General features: G+C 37.2%; 2 protein-coding genes across 3 annotated transcripts; both read right to left on the reverse strand.

Annotated features, from left to right (window-relative positions):
- Positions 1-11,430: 11,430 nt before the first annotated feature.
- LOC114731476 (SKP1-like protein 1A) lies at positions 11,431-25,528 on the reverse strand. 2 transcript variants are annotated; one of them, XM_028918657.1, is made up of 3 exons: positions 25,523-25,528; positions 12,322-12,600; positions 11,431-11,657 (listed from the first exon to the last, which is right to left on the reverse strand). In XM_028918657.1, the coding sequence occupies exons 1-3, from the start codon at positions 25,523-25,525 to the stop codon at positions 11,490-11,492; spliced, it is 450 nt and encodes a 149-aa protein (XP_028774490.1). In that variant the 5' UTR covers positions 25,526-25,528; the 3' UTR covers positions 11,431-11,489. The 2 variants fall into 2 exon arrangements, with proteins under 2 accessions (XP_028774490.1, XP_028774488.1); XM_028918655.1 differs by lacking the exon at positions 25,523-25,528 and having other exon boundaries at positions 12,322-12,621.
- Positions 14,372-20,695, reverse strand: LOC114731475 (protein MID1-COMPLEMENTING ACTIVITY 1-like). Its single transcript, XM_028918654.1, is given in 10 exon segments — positions 14,372-14,580; positions 14,857-14,950; positions 15,292-15,398; positions 17,119-17,190; positions 18,000-18,100; positions 18,442-18,851; positions 19,131-19,400; positions 19,402-19,626; positions 19,831-19,964; positions 20,444-20,695. Coding segments are annotated over 8 exon segments (1,248 nt in total). The 5' UTR covers positions 19,543-19,626; positions 19,831-19,964; positions 20,444-20,695; the 3' UTR covers positions 14,372-14,527.
- Positions 25,529-25,893: the final 365 nt, after the last annotated feature.

Raw genomic sequence — 25,893 nt, forward strand, 5'->3', positions numbered from 1 at the left:
ATACTTATACTTTTGAGTTAAAAAAAAAAAAGATGAGTAGCCCTGCCTAGCTTGTCAGAAAAATGGGGCGGGCTATCTTGTTCGGCCTCCGTTTCTTTTTGTTAATTTCTTTGATTTGCCTAATTAGCTTATTGAGTCAAGATTATTAGAATATTGGGTGTGCAACCAAATATATCAGTCCGCGCTTGATGTCTGCTGAGATTTGGTTTTGTATTAATTTATCATTTTTTATATGGTTGAATCAGTCGTGCAAGATGGGTTGCATGGTCTATAATATAATTTGATGGCTTTTAAAAATTGAAAATTTTAAAATGAATAAATAGGTGCCAGCCCACTATATTACGAGCTAAGTTGGAAAAATCTTACCTACCAAAGGCTTGTTTGAGATGATTTATAAGCAACTTCTTGATTATAACTTATGAAATAAAAGGTAAATATGCAGGGAAAATTTTGCCCATCTTGCATAAATATGCTTACAACAGCTTTATTGATCTTGGATCCAAATAAGCCACAATAGTGGTTTTACAATCCACAACGAGTTTATCTCAATTTTAAAAGGTATTTGGGTAGATACTAAATAATAATTTTAAAAATAATTTTACGATATAAAAAATATCTTTGTGTGAGGAGTTTTGTTTTGATATGTTTAAAAACATTTATTTTGCTTTTCTGGTCAACTAAACACCCAAAGTAACCTATTGTCTGGCTCTAATTCAAAAACTCAGCTGTAGCCTTGGCTCCTCCCCAATCCTGTGCTTTCTCCGTGATAACTCCCAATCCAAACTATCTCATGACATAAAAATTTCGCCCCATAAGAAATGATGGCATTGCATTTTAATTCAAAACACAAATAACTGAATTTATGGGTCATTCATCTTTATTATGTGCTATTTATTCAACACAACCCTATTCTATATGAATTTTTCTACATTGACTTAAGTATTAACGACTTGTTTGAAATAACAAGTGAAGGCTTTAAAAATAAATTTTTAATTATAGTTTAATAAATATAAGATAAATATACAAGGAAAATTTTGTTTCACCTAATATAAGAGCCTTCAAATAATCATAAATAGAGCAGCTGTAAAAAGTAAAAACGTGAGCCTGGAAGAATGGCAAGGGCGCAATTTAAATGGGGAATGGGGGGCGACGTCGGGAATTCAATTCGTGGTGGAGATGACAGCTGCCGTGGGGCCTACCAAGGTACGACGGCAATAGAGGGGAGTGAGGGCACATGGCACCAACAGTCCCACACTCCCCTTCCGTGTACGTGGCTTTCATTTTCTCCCATGCTCATCAGATTGTCGCTATCTCGTCCAACTCCCAAACCCCCAATCTTCCGTTAATTAGTCGGTTGGGACTGCATCCATTTCAGCTAATGCTGCACCCTGCACTCATACACAAGCCACACTTGTGTCTCCTCTCTTCGCTTTCCTTCTCATTTCTATGATATTTTTGTCGCATATTTTCTCTTGCATTTCAATATTAGTCTGATCGACAATACATATTTTTAAATTTGCAAGCAGACGAGATAGGTGAAATTTTATTCATTTGATGATTTAATTATTTCCATAATTTATTGTTTCAATTCTTTTAAATTCTCGTTTTTCCCTGGTACGTAAACACAACGGTAATACATTTTAAAGATTCTTTAGTATTTTAATGTTAAATAACCTTAGATTTAGTCTCTATAATTTCTTAATTTGAAGCTAAAATTTAATTTACAAGCAGTTATAAAACTAATAGTGACCAAATACTTAAACAATCTCAATATTTTCCGCCAAACTAGCTAGTTCTTTGATGAATAAAAATATCTAATGATAATAATCGAACCATAATACTACTGCGAAATGGAATTAATTGATGACAAACTATTTACTAATGCGTCCAGTTTCCATATAAAACATAACCATGCTAAGCGCCTATGCACGTGAACCCCCGACAAGGCGGGCTCTTTCCGCTTCCCTTTTGCCCTTTGGCGCCATTATGTAGCCCTGGTGTTTTTTTCACAGCAGACAAATTGGGATGGGAGCAGTGCGATTTAGTAGATTAGTTACTCCATTGTGCATAATGGGACGCTTTACTGCCAGTACCATGTAAGGTCCGAATAAAAAAAAAAAAAAAATACTACTACATATAGAACGCGTTAACAATCCACACACAGGTAATGGCGGGGAAAAAAAAAAAATCCATACACAGGTGTCTGGTAACGTCCTCCACGTATATTCTCTCTGTCACCTGTTAGGAATTCAGTCGCCTTGTGTTTAGGAATCACCTGTTATTTACAAACTCCCTAATGTATAACTTTATTTTTTAACACAAATAATTTAGATGAGTTATGTTTTCAGGTTCAGTGACTTTTACAGAGATATGCACCTACGAATTACTCCTCTGGTCCTTATTATAAGATCCAATTTGACTTTTTATTTGGTCCTAATTATAAGACCCAATCCATTTTCTCTCTTATATTTATGCATTTTTTTCCAAGATAATCCTTCTAATAATGATAGTTTTAGCCAATATACTTAATTAGCAAGGATATTTTAGGAATGACAACACTTATTTATTATAAATAACCAACTTAACTTACTTCCTTAATCTCCTCAAATAAGTTAATTGGGTCTTATAATTAGAACCGGAGGAGTACTTACTGACAAAATTTTCACATTGGCAGTATGATTCAAATTAATGATCTTGTGAGTTTTGGACTGACTTTTTATCAGACCAATTATTATTTTAATCCTTCCGGTACGATGGTATAATTCGGCAGGTCTTTTTGAGTATCGAGGTGCTTTAAAAACTAGATAATTGTCTTATACATGCATCCACCCTTAATCCATTAAAAAAGACATCAGACACGTGCATTTCATGCACAAAGACAATATAGTTATATTAGTAATCCAGTCATTTCTACATGCTGTACAAACTGCTTTTCAAAGATTAAGAAAAACAGTTCAAATTATCTACTCCTCCAGTCCTTAATATAGGACGTAATTCTTGAGTTGATTTTGGTCCTAAATATAAGACTTATTTTTCATATTTATCAATTTTCTTTAAATTACCCCTATAAATACTATCTCAATCATAATCAAGTGGAAGAGGGAAATGAGGTATTAAGAAAGATGATTATGATTTTTTAGGAAAAATGTGTCACTTTTCTTATAATTAACTAACTCACCTAACTTCCTTAATCTAATCAAATTAGTTAAAAGGGTCTTATATTAAGGACCAGAAGAGTATAAACATATTATTTTTATCACGGTTAAAGTCGCTTCGAAACCAAAGCCTTGGTTGCTTAGCAGGATCAATCTCACTTCTCACCTCTGGTGGTAAATACAATTCTACCCAAACGACTAAAAATAACATTAAAAGTTACTTTAAAATTGAAACAATTTTTTTCGAAAAGATAAATATAATTAATGGGAGGGAGTTCTTAACAATGATGAAAGGAACGTATAGATGGAAGCGAAAAACATAAAATTCTGGCAATGACAGGCATTGCTTTGCGCAAATGAGCTTCCACTCGTTCTCCTGAGTGGAACTCTGGAGGATTTGGGCAGAGAAATGCAGAAGCTCCTCAGAGTGCCTCTTTCTCTCTCTTGCGCTAATCGCCCACAGCTAAGATATTGTTTGTCTCTCTCTGCTCTCTAGTGCGGAGCTGATTTTGGCCTCAAGTGCTTCCCACGCAGGCACAACTCCACGAGACACGATCAAGGGCCATCGCGGTGGGCAACTCCAAGGTCATCCGTGCCACTACGTTGCTCTTCTAATTACGAGAGTGCCACTCTTACTCTTGCTGCGACTACTGCGAGCCTCTGACCAACTCGGTGCTTTTTGGCGGCGTCGTATCATGTGTCCGTTGGAGCGAGATGCGAGATTTTCGGTACTGTTGTCAACTGTGAAAGCAATGCTCGTGAACGTTGAACAGCGTCTTTCCTAGGGAATGCCCATTAATCAGCGCTTTCGCACTTGCCGGTGGCATTGCTTGAGGCGCCGTGTGCATGTTTTCATTTTTATTCATTTTCTTTCCTATGTTATCCTTGACACTTGGATTAATTCCTTAACGAGTTAATTTTTGGCACATATCCAAAAATACGAGCGTCTTGTGGGTACCGAAGTTGAGTTTGTCATCCAGCGGATTGTCTTGTGGGCAACGATTTTAAGTACAAAAAAAATCAAGAAAACAGTTCTTACACGCAAAAGAGAACAGTACAATGGAGGTGGACTTGGCTTTTAATACGCCACCTTTTTAGCATACGTCTGGTTAAATACATGAGAACTCGAATTCAGTGACCCTGTGGCCTGATGCATCGAAGGCTTTTAGCTAGGAATAAGTAAAACCGAACCGAATTTAATTTTCGTTCGGTTATTTCGGTTTTCCATTACATAGATTTGTTGTGAAATAATGCAATATGTGTGTCAAATAAAGTCCCACATGGGAAAGATGAGAAGAAGTCTAAGTGTATAAATGAGATCAAGCATCCTTGGGGGGGTAAATGGGCCAAGAGGGAAGTGGGCCTCGCGCACACAACAACAGGCCACCAGGAGGGAAACGCAGTTGTAAACCGGCGATTTCCCCCCTGCGCGTGAATTAGACGTGGCAAAGCCTCATTTTACGAAAATTATTTTAAACTTTGTTGAATATTTTTTAATAAAATTATGCTTACCAGAAAAACCTTCTTTTGGACCTGTTAAAAGTCAAGAGGCTTGCTGTTTCGTTTTGTGGCCGACCGGACGCGTCTCGCGGGGTGTAGACGAACGTTGTGTGCACCAACGTTCGTGTTGTTCCGTCTCCAACGGAACCTTACGTTGCTTCGGTCGTACCCGCTCGGCGAAACAGAGGGATGTGTCCTCCGGTGATGTGGCCATTCGCGCCTATATAAGGGACTGTCCAGACAGCGTGATATATACACTGTTCCATCCTCTTCCTCTTCTCTCCCGTTGCTTGTTACAATTGCTTTCGCTGTTCTGCTACCTTGCTTCGCAGGAAGGGTTCGTTTGATCCTGGGGAGTGCCGCTGCCTGTTACACTGAGGGGTTGCGGAATATCTCTCAAGGACAGTGTCCTTGTGACGCGACTCGAACCGGATTTGCTGTTCCTCCTGTGCTACCGCCAACAATCTTGAGAGATATCCTGAACAATGGCTGCAAACAACGACGCTGCTGGCTCCAGTGCTGTTCCTGTGACCGTTCCCTTGAACGTCCCGGCAGCCATACCGCTTCCTAGGCCATTCCCTGACACATCTAAGATAGAAATGTTCGATGGAAGCAACTTTAGGCGGTGGCAAGAACGTGTCTACACAATTCTGGACATGCATGGAGTTGTTAATGCACTGACTCAATCAGAACCTACTGCAGATGTTGATCAGGGACAGAAGGATCTGTGGCACCATGCCAACAAAGTATGCAGGCACACCTTGATCAGTACACTATCTAATGATTTGTTTGACATCTACAGCGTCTACAAAGAAGCCAAGCAAATATGGGAATCATTGGTTCTCAAATATACTGCTGAGGACGCTGGGAAGCAGAAATTTGTGGTCGGAAACTTCTATAGGTGGGAGATGACCGATGACAAAGACATCAAGCTTCAGATCAATGAATATCACAAATTACTGGAGGAACTTCGGGCTGAAAAAGATCAATCTTCCTGACGAGTTCATCGCTGGGGTCCTGATTGAAAAGCTACCAACCTCATGGAACAACTACAAACAACAACTCAAGCACAAATAGAAACAATTGTCGCTTACCGGCTTGATCACTCACATCATCATTGAAGATACCAACAGAAGGACAATACAAGCAGCGAAAGAGAAAGAGACGGCTGCCAAAGCAAACCTAGTGGAAACAAAACCACGCAACAAGAGGTACGACCCTAACTCAAAGAAACAGAAAAATAAGAAACCTGATTACAAACCCAAAGACACTAACTCCAAATTCAAGAAGAAGGGCAATTGTTTTGTTTGTGGCAAACCTGGACATTACGCAGCACAGTGCAGGAAGAGGGCTAAGGGAAGTTTTCAAAAGGATGAAAATCCTCCTAAGCCAAATGTGAATTTGGTTGAAGGAGATGACAGCGACAATGATGAAGTAATTGCTGCAATGCTTTCTCAAGCCCTCCTCATCTCTGATGTGAGAAAATGGGTGGTAGACTCTGGGGCTACCAAGCACATATGTGCAAACAGGGAAATGTATACCTCCTTCGAAGAAGGGGAAGATCAAATTTATCTCGCTGACTCCCGAACTGCAAAGGTTCAGGGAAAGGGAAAAGTGGTGCTGAAACTCACATCTGGGAAGTCTCTAGTGCTAAATGATGTTCTGTATGTGCCCGATATGAGAGCAAATTTAATTTCTGTGGCTCTCTTGGGAAAGGCTGGGGTGAAAGTGTCATTTGAGTCTGACAAAATTGTGATGACAAAGAACAATGTTCTTGTGGGGAAGGGTTACTGTAATCAAGGTCTCTTTGTACTGAGTGTCGATATGAATGATAATGCATCTTCTTCTGTTTACTTGGTTGATTCTTATGATCTCTGGCATGCTAGATTAGGGCATATTAATAGGAAATACATCAAAAGGTTGCAACACCTTAAATTAATTTCTGAAACTAAAAGTAATAATATTGGTAAATGCGAAATTTGTGCAGAAACCAAAATGACTAAAAAATCACATTTTCCTACACAAAGAGAGACTGAGTTATTGTCATTAATACATACTGATTTAGGTGATTTGAAACAAACAGAGACTAGATGTGGTAAAAGATACTATATTACCTTCATTGATGATTTTTCTAGATACACTAAGGTGTACCTGTTAAGAAATAAAGATGAAGCCTTTGAAAAATTTATCTTATATAAGGCAGAGGTAGAAAATCAACTTAGTAGGAAAATTAAAAGAGTTAGATCTGATAGAGGAGGAGAATATTTATTACTAAATGACTTTTGTGAAAAAGAGGGAATAATACATGAAGTAACACCTCCTTACTCACCTGAATCTAATGGAGTTGCAGAAAGGAAAAATAGAACTTTAAAAGAGATGATGAATGCTTTGCTTGTGAGTTCTGGTGCACCTGATAACTTATGGGGTGAAGCTTTGTTATCTGCTTGCTTTTTACAAAATAGAATACCTCATAGGAAAACTAACAAAACACCTTATGAGTTGTGGAAAGGTTTTGTACCTAATCTTAAATATTTGAAAGTGTGGGGGTGCCTTGCAAAAGTTTTATTGCCTGATTTTAAGAAAAGGAAAATTGGTTCTAAAACTGTTGACTGTATGTTTATTGGTTATGCTCAACAAAGTGCTGCTTATCGTTTTTTAGTTTTGAATCAAAACACAATTACTAAAACAAAGGATGCTGAATTTTTTGAAAACATTTTTCCATTAAAAGTTGAGCATATTCCCAAAGGTGTTGAAAATCCTTTTGCCTCTTTCCAAGAAAAAACAAATCAAGTTTTGACTGAAGAATTACGGAGAAGTAAAAGACAGAGAAAGGAAACATCCTTTGGAGATGATTTTTACACATTTTTAGTACAAAATGAACCTAGAAACTTTTATGAAGCAATCTCTTCTCCGGATGCAGAGCTTTGGAAAGAAGCAATTAAAGATGAAATAGACTCCTTAAATAAAAATAAAACTTGGGTTTTGGTAGACTTGCCTTCAGGAGCAAAACCTATAGGTTGCAAATGGGTCTTTAGGAAAAAATATTTTCCTGATGGAACCATAGATAAATACAAAGCACGGCTTGTAGCTAAGGGTTTTACCCAAAAGGAAAATATTGATTATTTTGATACATTCTCTCCTGTTACAAGGATATCATCTGTTAGAATCCTTATTGCTTTAGCATCAATTCATAAGCTATTTATACATCAAATGGATGTTAAAACAGCATTTCTAAATGGTGATTTAGAAGAGGAAATTTATATGGTACAACCTGAAGGGTGTGCTGTTCCTGGGCAAGAAAAAAAGTATGTAAGTTAGTAAAATCTCTATATGGCTTAAAACAAGCACCCAAACAATGGCATGAGAAGTTAGATCAAGTTTTAATGAGTGGTGGTTTCTCTACTGTCGAAGTAGAAAGATGTGTTTATACTAAAGTTGTGAATAATGATTGTGTGATTATTTGTTTATATGTGGATGATATGCTTATTTTTGGAACCAGTATGAATGTTGTGCTTGAAACAAAAATGTTTCTTAATTCAAATTTTGATATGAAAGATCTGGGTGAAGCAAAAATAATCCTAGGTGTTAAAATCACAAGAAATGAAAATGGCATCTTACTTTCTCAGGAACATTATGTTGAGAAAATACTGAGAAAGTTTGAACATTATGATGAAACTCCTTTGAGTACCCCTTATGATGCTAGTGTGCATCTAAAGAAGCATAAAGGAGATCCGATTGCTCAATCTATGTATGCACAGATTATTGGGAGTCTGTTGCACTTGATGAATTATACCAGGCCAGACATAGCATATGCTGTGTGCAGATTGAGCAGATATACTCACTGTCTAGGCAGTGAACATTGGGAAGCTCTGAAGAGATTATTACGATATCTGAAGGGTACCATGAATTATGGTATACTATATAGTGGATTTCCCGCTATATTAGAAGGATACAGTGATGCTAATTGGATCTCAGATTCAGACGAGACAAAGTCCACTAGCGGTTATGTTTTTACATTTGGTGGTGGAGCTGTCACTTGGAAGTCAGCCAAACAAAGCATCATAACTCGATCCTCAAGGGATTCTGAGTTAGTTGCTATGGAATTGGCTGGTACAGAGGCTGAGTGGTTGAAAAACTTCTTAGCAAATATCCCATTGGGAGACAAGCCAACGCCATCAATATCATTACACTGTGATAACCAGGCATCAATAGCCACGGCAAAAAATAAAACATTTAATGGCAAAAGCAGACACATTCGATTGAGACACAATATTTTAAGGCAGCTGCTAAAGGACGAGGTGATCTCAATCGATTTTGTGAGGTCAGAAATGAACCTAGCAGATCCATTAACAAAACCCCTAGGGAGGAAACAAATTATCGAAACATCGAGGGGAATGGGACTAAAGCCAGTATGATTACGACAGCGATGGCAACCCAACCTTTGTGATTGGTGATCCCATGAAGAAGGTTCAATGGGTAAGAACAAGTCGCTCGTTAGTACTGCTAGCACTAAACCAAAATTACTAGTCCCTTCCTATGATGTGCGAGAAAGTGCTAGATTGCATATTAGAGGGTTGAGCAAAGCTCTTAATGATTTCAAATCCTACGGGATGGTGTATTCAGTGCAGGTACACTCAAATGAAATCACCTCTACGAATGTGGAGTGGGGCCGCTCCTATGAGATCATGGCAAAATCTCTAGAGCATTCGTTATGCACCAGGCACGCGCACGGCCGTTATAACGCGCAAAACCGTCGTTAACAGCGGAAATGTGGGGGTATAATCTGACTATTAATGCCTCTGGTACACGCCGAAGAGATGACAGTTCATAGAAGCAGGCTTCACTGGCATCTCTGTGTACTAAGTGTTATCAGTCTAGGTCTAGTTCATAGTCGCAAGAACCACTAGATACAATGATTATGCCCATGTGTGTAACTCTGGCTCTTTATTTGACACATGTGGGGGATTGTTGTGAAATAATGCAATATGTGTGTCAAATAAAGTCCCACATGGGAAAGATGAGAAGAAGTCTAAGTGTATAAATGAGATCAAGCATCCTTGGGGGGGTAAATGGGCCAAGAGGGAAGTGGGCCTCGCGCACACAACAACAGGCCACCAGGAGGGAAACGCAGTTGTAAACCGGCGATTTCCCCCCCTGCGCGTGAATTAGACGCGGCAAAGCCTCATTTTACGAAAATTATTTTAAACTTTGTTGAATATTTTTTAATAAAATTATGCTTACCAGAAAAACCTTCTTTTGGACCTGTTAAAAGTCAAGAGGCTTGCTGTTTCGTTTTGTGGCCGACCGGACGCGTCTCGCGGGGTGTAGACGAACGTTGTGTGCACCAACGTTCGTGTTGTTCCGTCTCCAACGGAACCTTACGTTGCTTCGGTCGTACCCGCTCGGCGAAACAGAGGGATGTGTCCTCCGGTGATGTGGCCATTCGCGCCTATATAAGGGACTGTCCAGACAGCGTGATATATACACTGTTCCATCATCTTCCTCTTCTCTCCCGTTGCTTGTTACAATTGCTTTCGCTGTTCTGCTACCTTGCTTCGCAGGAAGGGTTCGTTTGATCCTGGGGAGTGCCGCTGCCTGTTACACCGAGGGGTTGCGGAATATCTCTCAAGGACAGTGTCCTTGTGACGCGACTCGAACCGGATTTGCTGGTCCTCCTGTGCTGCCGCCAACAAGATTCAGCAAAATATATTAAGGACTCGTTTGGTTTGATTGCAACCTCCCTTCCCAGTGCAATGCATTGTAATGTAATTCAATGTGATGTAGTCTTTATTACCATCAGCATGTTTGGTATGATATTAAGAAGGTTGGTAATAATGTTATTTCTTTATATTAAACTAAATAAAAATATATATGAAATTACTAAATCGTCCCCATTAAAATGCCTTCTTTTCCTTCCATGCTCCGACACCTTCCTTTCATCATCCACCCCAAAAGGAATAGTTTCAACGAGAAAGAAAGTACAGTGCATCATTATCTTCTTCTTCTACCTTAAACTTCGTTGAAGATGCAGACTTCAATGGAGAGGGAGAGGATGTCGCTGATGGGAAGATGAAGAGGAAAGAGGTCACTCATGGAGAAGAAGATGCAGGTAGATCTGTTCTGATCCCTCCTCGATCTATTATTTAACAAGCATCATCTTCTTCTTCCTTGAACTCAGGAGACATCGCAGACATTAATGGAGAGGGAGAAGAGGTCGATGGTGGTGGGAGAGATGAAAAGGGAAGAGGCGGCCGAGATGAAGATGGAAAAGGCTGCTGGTGGGGTAGATGAAGAGGTCGGCGGTGGCAAAGAAACGCAGATTTGTTATCCTCCACTTTAATCTATTCTTTTAGAACTCTTTCAATATATTGTAAACATCACCATCTTCTTCCTTGAACTTAGATGATGTCATAGACTTTACTGGAGATGGAAGCAGTGGATGACAGTGGGGGAGATGAAGATGAAGAAATCGCAGGTAGCGGAGAAGACAAAGGTATTGACTGCGGTGGCACTGATGGCAAAAAAAGGCAGAGATTATGGTTCTTCATACGAGAGGAGGGAGAGGGTTTTTTTTTATGGGCAAAATAGACAATTTAAAACGGATTGCAGCCTTGTAATCAGCATTCATAGGCCCTCCCTTAGGAATAAACATTACCAAAAAATGTGCAATTCTCATTACCAGTGCAATCTTTATTATCATTAATAAGTCTAACCAAACATTCCTTTTATGGTAATGCAGTAATAATTACCATTGCAAGCCTGCAATGGCTCTAAGTATATCATAAACAACCATAGCAAGTTATTGAAACTTCAGAAAGCTTAATACATCATCACTCATTCAAATGCCCATTGGTTTTCACGGCGGACTTCTTCCTCATCGTCAGGAGTATTGTTAACATTAAAGGTCTTGCGAAGTTCCTCAGGAGTCTGTCCCTTGATCATGTCCGCTACCTCCTGGCATGTAAGATCCAGCAGGCTCTTGATGTTCAAGTAGTTTGCGGCCTAAAAGAAAATGTCATGAACACCATGCAAATAAAGCAAACATTATCTTATGAAAGTGCTTAGACAAGAATCACATCGAAGGAATATTTAACAAAGGGAGAAGGTAAACAGCCGCAGTCTTTCTCAAGGACAGTTCCACATATGGGCATAATATTAGATGGACCTCGAAAATAAGGACTCATGGTGCAATTATTTCAACATGGCAAGTAACCTGATGGATAACACAGTTATTTAGGATCAAACATAGTAGGCTTAGTAATGGTTGCAAATGCATAGCCCAGATGAACAAACGTTGAGGAAAGGAGCAAAAAACGAAAACCAATATTCATAATCATCTTTGGCAGTTCAACAAACAGAAAACCGAACAAAAGCTCAACCAATATGACTGCGTTGCAGGAAACTAGGGTTAGCTTGGAGCGCTGCATCGAACTAATAGTTAATCAGGGCACACATATATGTTCCATACCGGCAGAAAAGTTCTAGTTACACTACTCTACCATGAGAGGAAAATACCGACCCAGTGATGTGAATAAAACAAAGCCCCCAATTCCAAAATACCCTAACCCTAACTATTGCAACATTATCTCACAGGACAGGAACCAAAACGACCGCAAACAAAAATAACAAAGCCTACAATACAACATTTCAAGGGAAACTAACTGACCAGAATGAGATCGAAGAGCGTGGCCTGGTCAACCCTGACGAAATCAGCATCCCAAGCCCTGAGATCATCTTCGGAGATTTTCTCCTCAGAATTGGCATCATCGACGTGCTTCTTGCAGTATTCGATGACCTTAGCCAAGATCTTGCTGGTCACATTAGGCAGAGGGATGTCACCGTCGGCACAATCGACCTCGATCATATGTTTAATAGTCTGAGACTGAAGCGCCACTGCCTCGTCAACCTCAAAAGGCTTGCCATCGGAGCTCTTCAAGGTGATCTTCTTCGACATCTTCTTCGACATCTTCTTCTTCCCCATCTTCCACTTGATCGACGGCATGGTGTGGGTAAGATGTGCGAGTCGTCAGAGCCAGACGGAGAACGCCCAAATCCCTAGCCCTAATCCGGATCCAACTAGTATATGATCTACGGAGAAATAGAGTACGGGCTTCAGTATTTATCGAGCTACTAGAAGCTTCAAGATTCTATTGACGGTGATTAGTGGATCCTGTTTTATCCAAGAAAGACATCCGGCCTTACACGTGTTCAAATTTCACTGATTAATCGCCTCGTAATCTCTTCTTCGGCCGAAGACGGTTCACAATGCAGACATGATAAAATCAAAATTTTCCATTTAATAGGAGGATTAGACGTCCATATAGTCCGGGCTTGGATTCAATTTTGGAAACTTCCTTTTTAGTTTAATCTAACCTAATATCATTTGTACTAAATTTGATTTTGATCAAACTTGAGAACTCATTATCAATTTATTTATATATAAAAATGTTATTTTTAAAAAATTCAGTTCGTTAAATCAATCAAGTGGATAGGTATATAATTCTGCGGTTGTAAATATAACATTAATTTTGTAGTATAATTTAAATACAAAATAAATATTAAATTTATGACTGGAGGGGTATATTAAAAATTTAGCTTAAAGAAAAAGATAGTCAAACTTTTATACTGATTAAATTGAAATATTTTTATAACATTATTTTCATAAAAGAAATTTTTATGTAGCATCCTCAAAATAAGTTCAGGTAAAAAAAAAAAAAAAAACAGAAGTCAAGATAAACGACAAAATCAACCAGGAAGAAAGCAATGTTTTAAAAGTCGAACTGAAAGTCGAACATGAAAGATTAAGGATCATAGTTCAATCGGTCAGATCAGTAACACAATAATTAATTTAAGACAATATTATATACATATAATTAATATATATAATCAAATTATTAAATAATTTAGAAATGTATTTAAATAATCCAAAATTACAATGAAATCATTGAAAATGAACTAAAACCTTATATATTTAAATTTATGTATGTTTAAAATATTTAATGATATTAAAAATTATCAATTCATTCAAATCAAAATATTGTTTTAAAAGATAGACCAGATATCGAAACAAAAAGGCTAGCTACTCACAGTTTTAACACCACAATATATGAAATTTTCAATGAAATAATACTATATGGTTATGAATAGTCTAAAAATATATTAGGATATTTAAGGGAGTCAATTTTTTTATTTTTCTTCTTTTTGTTTATTTTTTAGTATTTTTTCAGTCAGGCTAAAAAACCGTTCCGGTTCCCGATCCAACTCCAGTTCCCGGCTTAATGACAGCTCAACTCCGATCCAATCCGGCTCAACCATGTGAACGGTTATTTGGTTCAAACCAAGCCGTTAACGAGTTCGGCTAACGGTTTAACCGGTCCGACCGTCCAGTCCGGTCTGGTTCTTTAATCATTGAAAGGAAGAATCAAAGTATAAATAAAACCACCAATCGATGGCCGAAAAAAAAACATCAATCTCAGAATGTTGGGGAAGCCACCGGGCCGAAGTCAGTGCAGCACAAGAAATATAACAAAATTAGCACAATGAAGGGCAAACTTTCGACCGCAGGTAGCTCAGATAATTAAAAAGTGAAGGAGGGGATTGTGACCGAACCTCGCATTTGTATGATATGACCCCCCCGGGGGGGGGGGGAGAAAAGAACAGGTCATCAAATTTCAACAGGAAAGTGTTTTCTTGCCAAACGAAGGCGCGGTCTATGATAATTCTAATGCGACGGTAGATTCTATTTACAAGACTTCTGTACAAGAAACATCTGCTGTTCTAAGTGCAAGGCCGAGCTGGGTCAGTCAAATTGTGAACGGACTTACACAAAAGCGATGCATCCAAATCCCACTAAACAATACATGCTATGTAGATTAAGATTCCATATGCTGTGGGGGTGGAGGGCTTGTACTTGTCTTGTCAGCTCCTGCGATGCAGTTTACACAATGGTATACGTTTTCAGTGCTGAATGGAAACTTAAAGGAACCATGCCAAGGAAAATCAGCAGTAAATTCCGTTGAGAAACAGGGAGAAAATTTTATAAAGCGAAGATAGGACCATTCAACAGGCTGGTTCAGAAAAAGAAAGACAAGGAACCAAGGCACATGCACGGTAGGCATCCTTAAAAGTCCGAACAAAGAGAATTCACAGCAATTCTATTGGCGACGTTGCCAAAATGGTTAGCAAGACGAGAAGGACATACCACAAAACCCACGGATCTCCACTTCCCTCCATTCTTGGACAAGAGCACAGCAGCAACACATTAAATGAGATAGAAAATCATCAACGTAGCCACCCTGCACAGGCATGTTGGTAAGTAGCAAAATATTTGGAGACACCAGGGAATGCCAGAGACAAGTAGGTAGTGATAGTAATAAACCCCGATGCTTATTTAAACCTCAAAAAAAAGTAGAACCAAAAAAAAGAAAAAGGTGCAGTGTATATGCCTCACAATAACATGACCACATTGTCCGCTGTAAGAAAATCAGTGTTTCAGAGCCTTCAATTCTATAATTAAAAACACGACCAACCACATCTTAAAAGAAGCTAAACAAGTGGGTTTTGAGCATGAGTTCATTCCTCAAATAGTGTGCATATAAGAGACGATCATATTTATGCACAAGGAAATCAGTCTTACTGTGATGTTCAACATTTTCCGAAGCTTCCTCCTGATACAACAAGTATAGCAACAGCATGACAAGACTAATGAATATGCCATCAACTCATTACATGCTTCTGCAGATGCTGAAAAATAGAAGACTCAGATTCTAACAGCATAGCCACAGATAAAGATGCAATTGTTAAAAGTGAACCAGATCGAAAGGAGAGTAGCATCAAATTTGAATACATATGCAACGTTTAGAACTCTTACTGTAATCCGAAAGTGAAAGCAAAGGCCTCAATTTTTAGTCTACATTCCATAACCCAACAAAACCTTTCATTTTGTTTCCACAGCATAGAAGTGTAAAACTACATGACAAAGTCATCCCTTCACATCTAATATTATGCTACCTCCAAAGTACGATGTGATGACTTCACTACTGGTCATAATGGTAATTGGCATGTGGCGCAGCACCAGAGTGTTCAACCATGCAATACTTGTGACGCAGCAAAATGTGCAAATTTATGCAGTGCTTTGTATGCACCATATGAGAAAACGCAAGGGAGGAAGACATAGAAAACAATGTTTCAGTCCAGTGTCAGCACCTTCTTTGAGAGAGGAGAACGGCAAACATCAGATCATGGTTTTAGTGGTTCGGTCAATTGTTTTCTGCTTCTCTTCCAATTTCTCTTCATGCTTCTTTCTAATCCTACTCCAATTCAAAGACCATGTAGCCTCTTTTTGTATGAAACTGCTGCTTTGTCTTGGTTTTTCTCCTCGAATTCCTTAGTTATAGTTGCTTACATTTTGCAAATTAGCAGTTAAGGTGCAATTCCCTTTCCTATTTTTTAATCCTAAAATTAGCCTTGCTATGTTACCAGCAGTGTTACGTTGTGTTCTGATGTTTCATCATCCCAATAGCTTTTTCATTATACTTCTCCGATCCTTACTATACGACCTAATTGTCGAGTAAATCTTGCTTCTAAATGTAAGACCTATTTCTCATATTTATCAAATTTTTCCAAATTACTCCTAGTAATACTCCTTCAGTCATAATCAAGTAAGAGAGGAAGGAAAATATTAAGGAAGATGGTTAGGTTGTTTAAGAGAAAACACGCCATATTTATCATAATTACTTACCTAACTTTCTTAATATAGTAAAATTAGTTACATAGGTCTTACATTAAGAACCAGAAGAGTACAAAAATGTACTCTGATTTTTCTATTTTTCTATTAAGTTTTTTCTACCAAAAGGTTTTTCTATTAAGTAGAACAATGATAAATAATTGCTTTTTAGTATCTCAAAGGAAGGATATGATGGGACATTACTCACAGCATAATATTGTTTGGAATTGAATCTCTCTCACCTTAAAAATGTACTTATTTTTTGAACAAAAATATACTCATTTTTGCTACCACTAGCCATGGTGCACCACAATATGTTGTTTGTAGATTTTTGCCTTCTGACTTCTGAATTCTATAACAGAGACTTAAGGGAGGTGTTTAGCTCGTCCATACCCCTCATCGTCATAAAGTAGAAATGAGATTTTTTTAATGTTTTCTCTGCATCACAACTTTGTGATCACAGCTCATGCAGAAACTGTGAAAGTTGCAGTGGAATTCAACCCGGTCCTAAAACTTTGATCGTGGATATTCATCCAATGTAATATCACTTCAGGATTTCAAGGTCCACAAACACGAAAGAGATTTTTCCAGATGACAAAATCTGAAATGAACCCAAATTTGATCTGCCTGAATTCTATAGCGAGCTTAGCAAAAGCAAGAAACATGTGCAAACAAAGCAGATCTCAGATTTATATCCATTACTCAAAAACTAAAAATATTAATCTTTAGCTTACGCACATATGTGCCTGTTTGTTGCAACAGTAGCAATCTTTGAAAATGTCCCACAAGGATAGAAGAAAGTTTTTATACCTGCAAAAAAGAAAACTAATGGAGTAGTGATCCATATCCATTTTACATGGATGATATTCTACTACTGTTGAATTGGGTTTCTTCTACTTCTCAAGGACACAATCCCTCCACAATAGTAATTCAGTCTTTATCATGCAAATCAAAAGAAAAGAGAATCCCTGCTTTCACTGTTACCATTATCAACTTCTGTTCTCATCAAGTCTCACGGAAATACAGTTCTAAACACAGGCATCTCATGCACAACGCACATGCCCTCCATCCTAATTGATAATTTTTGCTTCTAGTTTCTAAATATACTGCACAGCCTCTCATTCAAACCCCACACAAGCATAATTTGCAGCCATTACGATACCAATCACGTTAACTGACAGAATCATGCTGCCCATTAGTGATGCTCGGATAATATACCCAGAAAGGGGGAGAATTAAGCAATCTTCACACTGCTAAAAGTGAATCCTTTTAATATTTGAACTTGGGGTCTTCTTGGATCTTGTAGAATGGTCAAAATATTTACAATTTAGATGTTATGCGGAAGTGTACCTATGACTGAAGGTATAATCCAAAGGTGAGCCATACAGTTCCTAAATATGCATGAATTATAAGAATACACATACAGTTCATCACAAAATGCATATAACAAAAACATAAGCATCAATATTCATTCATGATGTGAACAGTGCAGCTCATCTTAAGAGTTAAGATCCATGAAAATGCTGAGGCCTACTCGAGTTTGTATTGTTGTAAATCACTCTTCCTTGGTGAACGACCATACCTAATGAAACTAGAATTAACAGCAGGTGAGTACGTACATAGAGAGGGTTCAGAACAACATGAAAGTAAATCATTGTGCCATTCTCCCAGCTGATATGAACCTCCAGTTTGCAGCAGATCCTTTCCTGAAACTGATGATCTGCTTGTGGCAGAGCATCAGATAGAGAATCAATATAAGTTTGGAACACAAGACATTCAATACTGGAAGGGAAAATACAAGGAGGAGGAGGAGAGATTAAAGAAGCTCAGAAGTTAAAGTGGTTAAAGCTGCTCCAAGTTATAATTACAAATCTAACTTTGGGTTGAAGAAACTCAGAACTCAAAGTGGTTAAAAGCTGCTCCAAGTTAAGATTAGAAGTCTAATTTTGGGCCTGCCTGGCCGTCAATAGCGTCTCATTTAAAACTAACATACTTATTTTCTATTATGGTCGGTATAGTTGACATGGGTGAGAGCGTATATAGCTGGGATTTGGGAATCACCTTAATGTTGAAGAAGGGTCACGTTTCTTGTTATATTTTTCATCAGAAGCATAACCTTTGTCACTATTGTCATCTAAGTAACTGTCCTCGACTTTCTTACGACTTTTTTCAGGCAAACACTTCTCAGAGTCAGCTGCAGCTTCTGTCACATCCAATAAACGTTGAATGACTTCGCACTGATTCATATCCAAATTGGCCTGCGACCGTTGTAGCTCTAATTTAAGTTTTTCATTTTCTTTTTTAAGTGCTTCATTGAAGGGCAAGTTGGGATAAGAACAGGAAAGAGATTTCTTCAGCACCACAGCATCGTCTTTGTCAGGTTCAGGTTTTAATATCACAGTCTGCACCTTTTGGTCCTCATCAGCCAATGTGTACTCATGCTGATCCTTCTCAATAGCTTCAAGTCTCTCCTGGATATTTCAGAGTAAATGATTGTTAACATCATTCGAGAAAATCTGCAACCAAAATGGACCAAACAAAGATGCTGCAATAAGCTCTCAAAGTTAAAAACATCACAAAAGATATATAGAAAATGTCAAGTTTTGATTAATTTGGATTCCATAAAATGGGATTATAATTTACATGCACACAATTGAAATGAATCACCACAAACTTGTTCCTTTTATCTAATAAAAGGAACATACACAAGTGATAGCTGATAATGGAACACAGTTAAGCACAACATATACCCTGACTCGAGCATTGTCGACAAGAGTGATGAGAGGAACAAGGCGTAGGTAACGGTCAATTTCATTCTGAGCCTTTCTGAATTGATAAACAATGTTCCAGCCCATGGCCAGCAAATATAGATAGCTCCGGTCCTGACAACTGTTGACCAAAATGTAAGACCTCCTTAAAGCATCTTCAAGCTGCTCCAGAGGCTCCCGAGTTTCTGGATATTTTTTCAGCTCTGAGATCTTGAGCTGCTCCAGTAAGTTCCCAATCAACTTCAGATGCTGTTGCAAACTGCCTACAGTTCTTCTTGTGCATCCGTGCTGTGCTTGCAGCCTTTACAATCATCCCAATCAACCGCACAGCATCCAAGCCCGTTAGCTGGACCACACTTGCAACTTCCCCAAGATGATCCCACGACGATGCCATGCTATCTGAAAATAAACCAGAAATCCAGCTAGTGTAGCCACAGCACCAAATTACAACAATGGTGATTCATTTCTCATGCCTTCCCTGATGAGAATGGAAAGCAAATTAAATAAAAAAGGAGCTAAAACAGAAACTTGCCGACCAAAAAATTTGTCCGATAATAACTCCAGATACAATTTAAAGTCTGAAAACGTTGTGGGTAGATTTCAGATATCTGAATTCATTTAACTTCAACGAAGCGAATAAAATGGGCATTATAGGCATAACACTTGCAATGTGTCGCACTACCTGCGCTGCCAAGGACTCAGCAAAATTAATGCCGCCAATCTAGATAGTCAAATATGTTAAGCCAGATCGAGCCCTCTGAAAGAAGCAATCAGAAACGCCATCTCCTTCAAAGATCTTGGATAGGGACAGAAGCACTGCAAAACGTAGTAAATGCAATTGAAGCAGTGAAAAAGAGAAAGGGGAAATATAAATCAACAAAGCATGAGACTATCAGTGACGTTTCCAGACTCGCTTCGCAACAACTGAAGAGATAAAAGTACAAATAGGAACCTGGGGCCAAAATCAACAAAGTTAAACTAAGAAATTCAATTGTTTTATTTGATAAATTTTTTCATGCTCTATCAATGAAGAAATCTAAAAATCACAACCAGTCAATTGAAGTTCTATAGCTGAACCACTTAACCAAAAGCCAGGTTCAGAAATCACTATCCAACCGTTCTTACATTTCATTACCGAAAGGGGAAAAAGGAAGAAAGCAAAAAAAAAAAAAAAAGGTAACTGAGTCAGAAACATGTAACAGTGGTTAAAGCTTCAACTCACAGTGCAGATTAGTTAAACAAACTACGCCCAAAAATATAAAAGAATGTGACGCCTGCTCCAGAGAATGCAGTACCAGATGTTATATTTGTGGTTCTGAGTTCTTAACAATGATGAAAGGAACGTAAAGATGGGAGCGAAAAACATAAAATTCTGGCAATGACAGGGATTGCTTTGCGCAAATGAGCTTCCACTCGTTCTCCTGAGTGGAACTCTGGAGGATTTGGGCAGAGAAATGCAGAAAGCTCCTCAGAGTGCCTCTTTCTCTCTCTTGCGCTAATCTCCCACAGCTACGATATTGTTTGTCTCTCTCTGCTCTGTATTGCGGAGCTGAGTTTGGCCTCAAGTAGTCAAGTGCTTCCCACGCAGGCACAACTCCACGAGACACGATCAAGGGCCATCGCGGTGGGCAACTCCAAGGTCATCCGTGCCACTACGTTGCTCTTCTAATTACGAGACTGCCACTCTTACTCTTGCTGCGACTACTGCGAGCCTGTGACCAACTCGGTGCTTTTTGAGGGCGTCGTATCATGTGTCCGTTGGAGCGAGATGCGAGATTTTCGGTACTGTTGTCAACCGTGAAAGCAATGTGCGTGAACGTTGAACAGCGTCTTTCCTGGGGAATGCCCATTAATCAGCGCTTTCGCACTTGCCGGTGGCATTGCTTGAGGGGGCGTGTGCATGTTTCCATTTTTATTCATTTTCTTTCCGATGTTATCCTTGACACTTGGATTAATTCCTTAAGGAGTTAATTTTTGGCACATATCCAAAAATACGAGTGTCTTGTGGGTACCGAAGTTGAGTTTGTCATCCAGCGGATTGTCTTGTGTGCAACGATTTTAAGTAAAAAAAAAAATCAAGAAAACAGTTCTTACACATAAAAGAGAACAGTACAATGGAGGTGGACTTGGCTTTTAATACTCCACCTTTTTAGCATACGTCTGGTTAAATACATGAGAACTCGAATTCATTGACCCTGTGGCCTGATGCTTGGAAGGCTTCTAGCTAGGAGTGAGTAAAACCGAATCGTAACTGAAAACCGAACCAAACCGAATTTAATTTGGGTTTAGTTATTTTGGTTTTCAGTTACATATTCAGTTTTTATTATTGTAATAATTCGGTTTTGATTTTCAGTTCGGTCAGTAGAAAAAAATTCGGTTATAACCAAAAAACCGAAATAAATATATTATATATTTATATTTAATAAATACTATTATAATAAATATATGTGTGGGTTTATGTAAAATCTTTAAATATATTTATATTCAATAAATATGGTTATAATAAATATTATTATAATAAATCACATTAAATGATGAAATATTTAATAATTAATGGTTTTAATTGTGTTTTATTATTATTAATTTAAAATCACTTTCATATTAATTCTAATGCAACAATAGATTCTATTAATCGGTTAACCGAACCGAAATATTTCGGTTAATTCCGTTTGGTTAGTTCAGTTATCGGTTTCGGTTCGGTGTTTAAAATTTGTTCTATTCGGTTATTCAGTTAATTCAGTTATTACTAATAACTGAATTGAAAAACTGAATACTCACCCATACTTCTAGCAATATATAAATATATCCACCGACCTTTCCGCAGCCCGGACGTAAGTATATGGGCAATCCCTTTAGTCCACAAAAAATGAAATGTTGGGTTGATAGTTTCCTAACCCGTTTAAGGCAACTTAAGATGAGTAGCCCTGCCTAGCTTGTCAGAAAAAATGGGGCGGGCTATCTTGTTCGGCCTACATTTCTTTTTGTTAATTTCTTTGATTTGCCTAAATAGCTTATTGAGTCAAGATTATTAGAATATTAGGTGTGTGACCAAATATATCAGTCCGTGCTTGATGCTTGCTGATATTTGGTTTTGTATTAATTTATCATTTTTATATGGTTGAATCAGTCGTGCAAAATGGAATGAATGGGTTATAATTTAATTTGATGGCTTTTAAAAATTGAAAATTTTAAAATGAATAAATAGGTGCCAACCCACTATATTACAAGCTAAATTGGAAAAATCTTACCCACCAAAGGTTTGTTTACAATGATTTATAAGCAACTTCTCAGTTATAATTTATAAAATACAAAGGGTGTGTTTGGCAAGCACCCCAAACCATGGTTTGGGAAAAATGTTAGCCAAACACCCTTAAAAAAATCAAAACCATGGTTTGGGTTCAAAACTATGGTTTTGACTCCAAAACCATAGTTTTGGAAAAAGCAGAAATTTTTTACTTTTGGAGAAAAAAGGAAGAGTGTGAGAGCCTATAGGATATGTATCTTGTTGTTTTTTTTATAAACATATTTTTTATAAACATATTTAATCTTATATCTTATAAATATATATACATATTAATTATTTATTAATTATATTATCTTATATATTATTAATATATGTTAGTAAAAAATATATTATTAACAATTTTATTCCTTCAAATTAAAATATATCATAAAATATATTATTTCTATAATTATCATATTAATTTATGCCAATTTGTATACATAAAAAGTACTTCTAATAGCAACTATCCAAACACTCACACTTCTCAAAATCACTTTTTCACAAAATCTATTCTTCCCAAAATCTATTTTTTTCAGAATCTATTCTCTAGAAGCTATTTTCCAAACCATGGTTTGGTTTCATCCAAACACACCCAAAATAAATATATAGGAAAGGTTTGGCCCAACTTGCATAAATATGCTTATAACAGCTTTATTGATCTTGGAACTAAACACACAAATTAAAGTAACCAATTGTCTGGCTCTAATTCAAAAACTCAGCTGTGGCCTTGGCGCCACAGATAATTGAATTTATGGGTTATTCATCTTTATTATGTGTTATTTATTCAACACAACCCTATTCTATATGAATTTTTCTACATTGATTTAAGTATTAAGGACTTGTTTGAAATAATAATTGAACCCTTAAAAAATAAATTTTTAATTATAATGTACTAAATATAAAATAAGTATACAAGGAAAATTTGGTTTCACCTTATATAAGAGCCTTCAAATAATCATAAATAGAGCAGCTGTAAAAACGTGAGCCTGGAAGAATGGCAAGGGCGTAATTTAAATTGGGAATGGGAGGCGACATCGGGAATTCAATTCGTGGTGGAGATGACAGCTGCCGTGGGGCCTACCAAGGTACGACGGCAATAGAGGCGAGTGAGGGCACATGCACGGCCGTCAAAACCGGCTGAGCCCATCATGCCAGTCTTTTTAAGTCTTTTTAAGTAGAGGGCCGGGTTTGTATTTTAAGTGATTTAAAAAAAAATTAGACTTAAAAGGGTTAGCTTTATAGGGCTCAAAAAAAAAAAAAGGGCTAACCCTTTAAAGTCAAAGACTAGCCTTTTTAAGCTTGCCTATTTTTTTTTATTATCAATATATTTATACAGTTATAGATTAGTCTTTTATAAATAAGTTTAAATTAGAAAAATACTTAGAAAAATCAATGCTCAAGTTAGATAATTGAAAAGAATTAGATGTATTGGACTTGTGGAAGAACAATTAAAATCAATTTTCAATTCTTTCAAGAATGGTAGCTGATATTCTTAACATTTTAATCACCATAATAGCTAGTAGATGTTCATTTACCATCGGTTTACATATCTTAACAAAGTGTAAAACTTTTCTTATTCGAACAAATGTTCAGGCTCTTATTTGTACTTATAACTACTGTATAGTTTTATTTTAGATAAGGTAAATGAAGACAAAAACTTTAATATTTTTATCATTGAAGAAGAGCTCACTTGTAGTAAAGAACAATCAAATATTGCTGATCTTGATGATATTGATGAAGATGAAGATGAAGATAATAATTATGTTGATATTGTTAATCTTTAACTGCTAGGTTTTATCTTTCTATTTTTCGTGTTTTGTTAGATTTTGATTTTTTTTATTTTGGACAATAATTTATTGGAATTTAATTTTTTTTTCTATACACCACTAATTTATTTTACTTATATTTATATTTTGAATAAAAAATCTTAGAAGTTTTGTTGTTTTATTTTATATTTTAAAATAATTAAAAAGAATTTAAATTTTAAAAAATAACATAAAAGGGCCAGCCCTTTTAAACCCTGAGCCCGCATGTCTAAGGACCGGGCTTTAATGATTAGATAATTTTAAGGTATGTGGGCTTTAAAGGACTGGCTTTTTATAGGCCCTGGCCCTTCAAGGGCTAGCCCTTTAGGGTCGGGTTGGCTCTTATTGACAGCTCTACACATGGCACCAACAGCCCAACACTCCCGCTCCGTGTACGTGGCTTTCATTTTCTTCCATGCTCATCAGATTGTCGCTATCTCATCGAACTCCCAAGCCTCCTATCTTCCGTTAATTCGTCGGTTGGGACTGCATCCATTTCAGCTAACGCTGCACTCTGCACTAACACACAAGCCACACTTGTTTCTCCTCTCTTCGCTTTCCTTCTCATTTCTATGATATTTTTGCCGCACATTTTCTCTTGCATTTCAATATTAGTCTGATCGACAATACATATTTTCGAATTTGCAAGCAGATGAGATAGGTGAAATTTTATTCATTTGATGATTTAATTATTTCCATAATTTATTGTTTCAATTCTTTTAAATTCTCGTTTTTCCCTGGTACGTAAACACAACGGTAATCTCCCTCCGTTCCTTATTATAAGAGACAAATAACCGAAATACGTTGATAAAAAAAACAGTTAAAATTAGTTAAGAACAATTAATGTGTAAAAAGTATAATTTTTTTCCAAAAATGCCCTCGTTAATAAGGAGAGAGAGCATGAGAGAGAACAATTAAATTATTAAAAGAAAGAGAAGTGGAGGGAGAGAGAGTGCGAGTTGGAGATAATAAATATGGGTAAAATAGTAAATCAACACAAAAAAGTAGAGACAACTTGTAAGTGTCTCTTATATATAGGAACATGCCATAAGCATCAAATGTCTCTTATAATAAGGAACGGAGGGAGTACATTTTAAAGATTCTTTAGTATTTTAATGTTAAATAACCTTAGATTTAGTCACTATAATTTCTTAATTTGAGGCTAAAATTTAATTTACAAGCAGTTATAAAACTAATAGTGACCAAATACTCAAACAATCTCAATATTTTCCGCCAAACTAGCTAGTTCTTTGATGAATAAAAATATCTAATGATAATAATCGAACCATAATACTACTGCGAAACGGAATTAATTAATGACAAACTATTAATGCGTCCAGTTTCCATATAAAACATAACCATGCTAAGCGCCAATGCACGTGAACCCCCGACAAGGCGGGTTCTTTCCGCTTCCCTTTTGCCCTTTGGCGCCATTATGTAGCCATGGTGGTTTTTCGCAGCAGACAAATTGGGATGGGAGCAGTGCGATTTAGTATATTAGTCACTCCATTGTGCATAATGGGACGCTTTACTGCCAGTACCATGTAAGGTCCGAATTAAAAAAAAAAAAATTTACTACTACATATATAATGCGTTAATAATCCACACACAGGTAATGGCGGGGGAAAAAAAAAAAATCCATACACAGGTGTCTGAT

The sequence above is a fragment of the Neltuma alba genome, unplaced genomic scaffold (genome assembly GCF_004799145.2).
Source record: "Neltuma alba isolate B1F8T4 unplaced genomic scaffold, ASM479914v2 tig00012836_pilon, whole genome shotgun sequence".
NCBI lineage: Eukaryota > Viridiplantae > Streptophyta > Magnoliopsida > Fabales > Fabaceae > Neltuma > Neltuma alba.

Coding starts and splice junctions, on each gene's coding strand:
- LOC114731476 (XM_028918655.1), bottom strand. CDS start 12,621: ATGTCGAAGAAGATGTCGAAGAAGATCACCTTGAAGAGCTCCGATGGC. Junction 11,658..12,321: donor CGCTCTTCGATCTCATTCTG/GTCAGTTAGTTT, acceptor ATTTTCTTTTAG/GCCGCAAACTACTTGAACAT.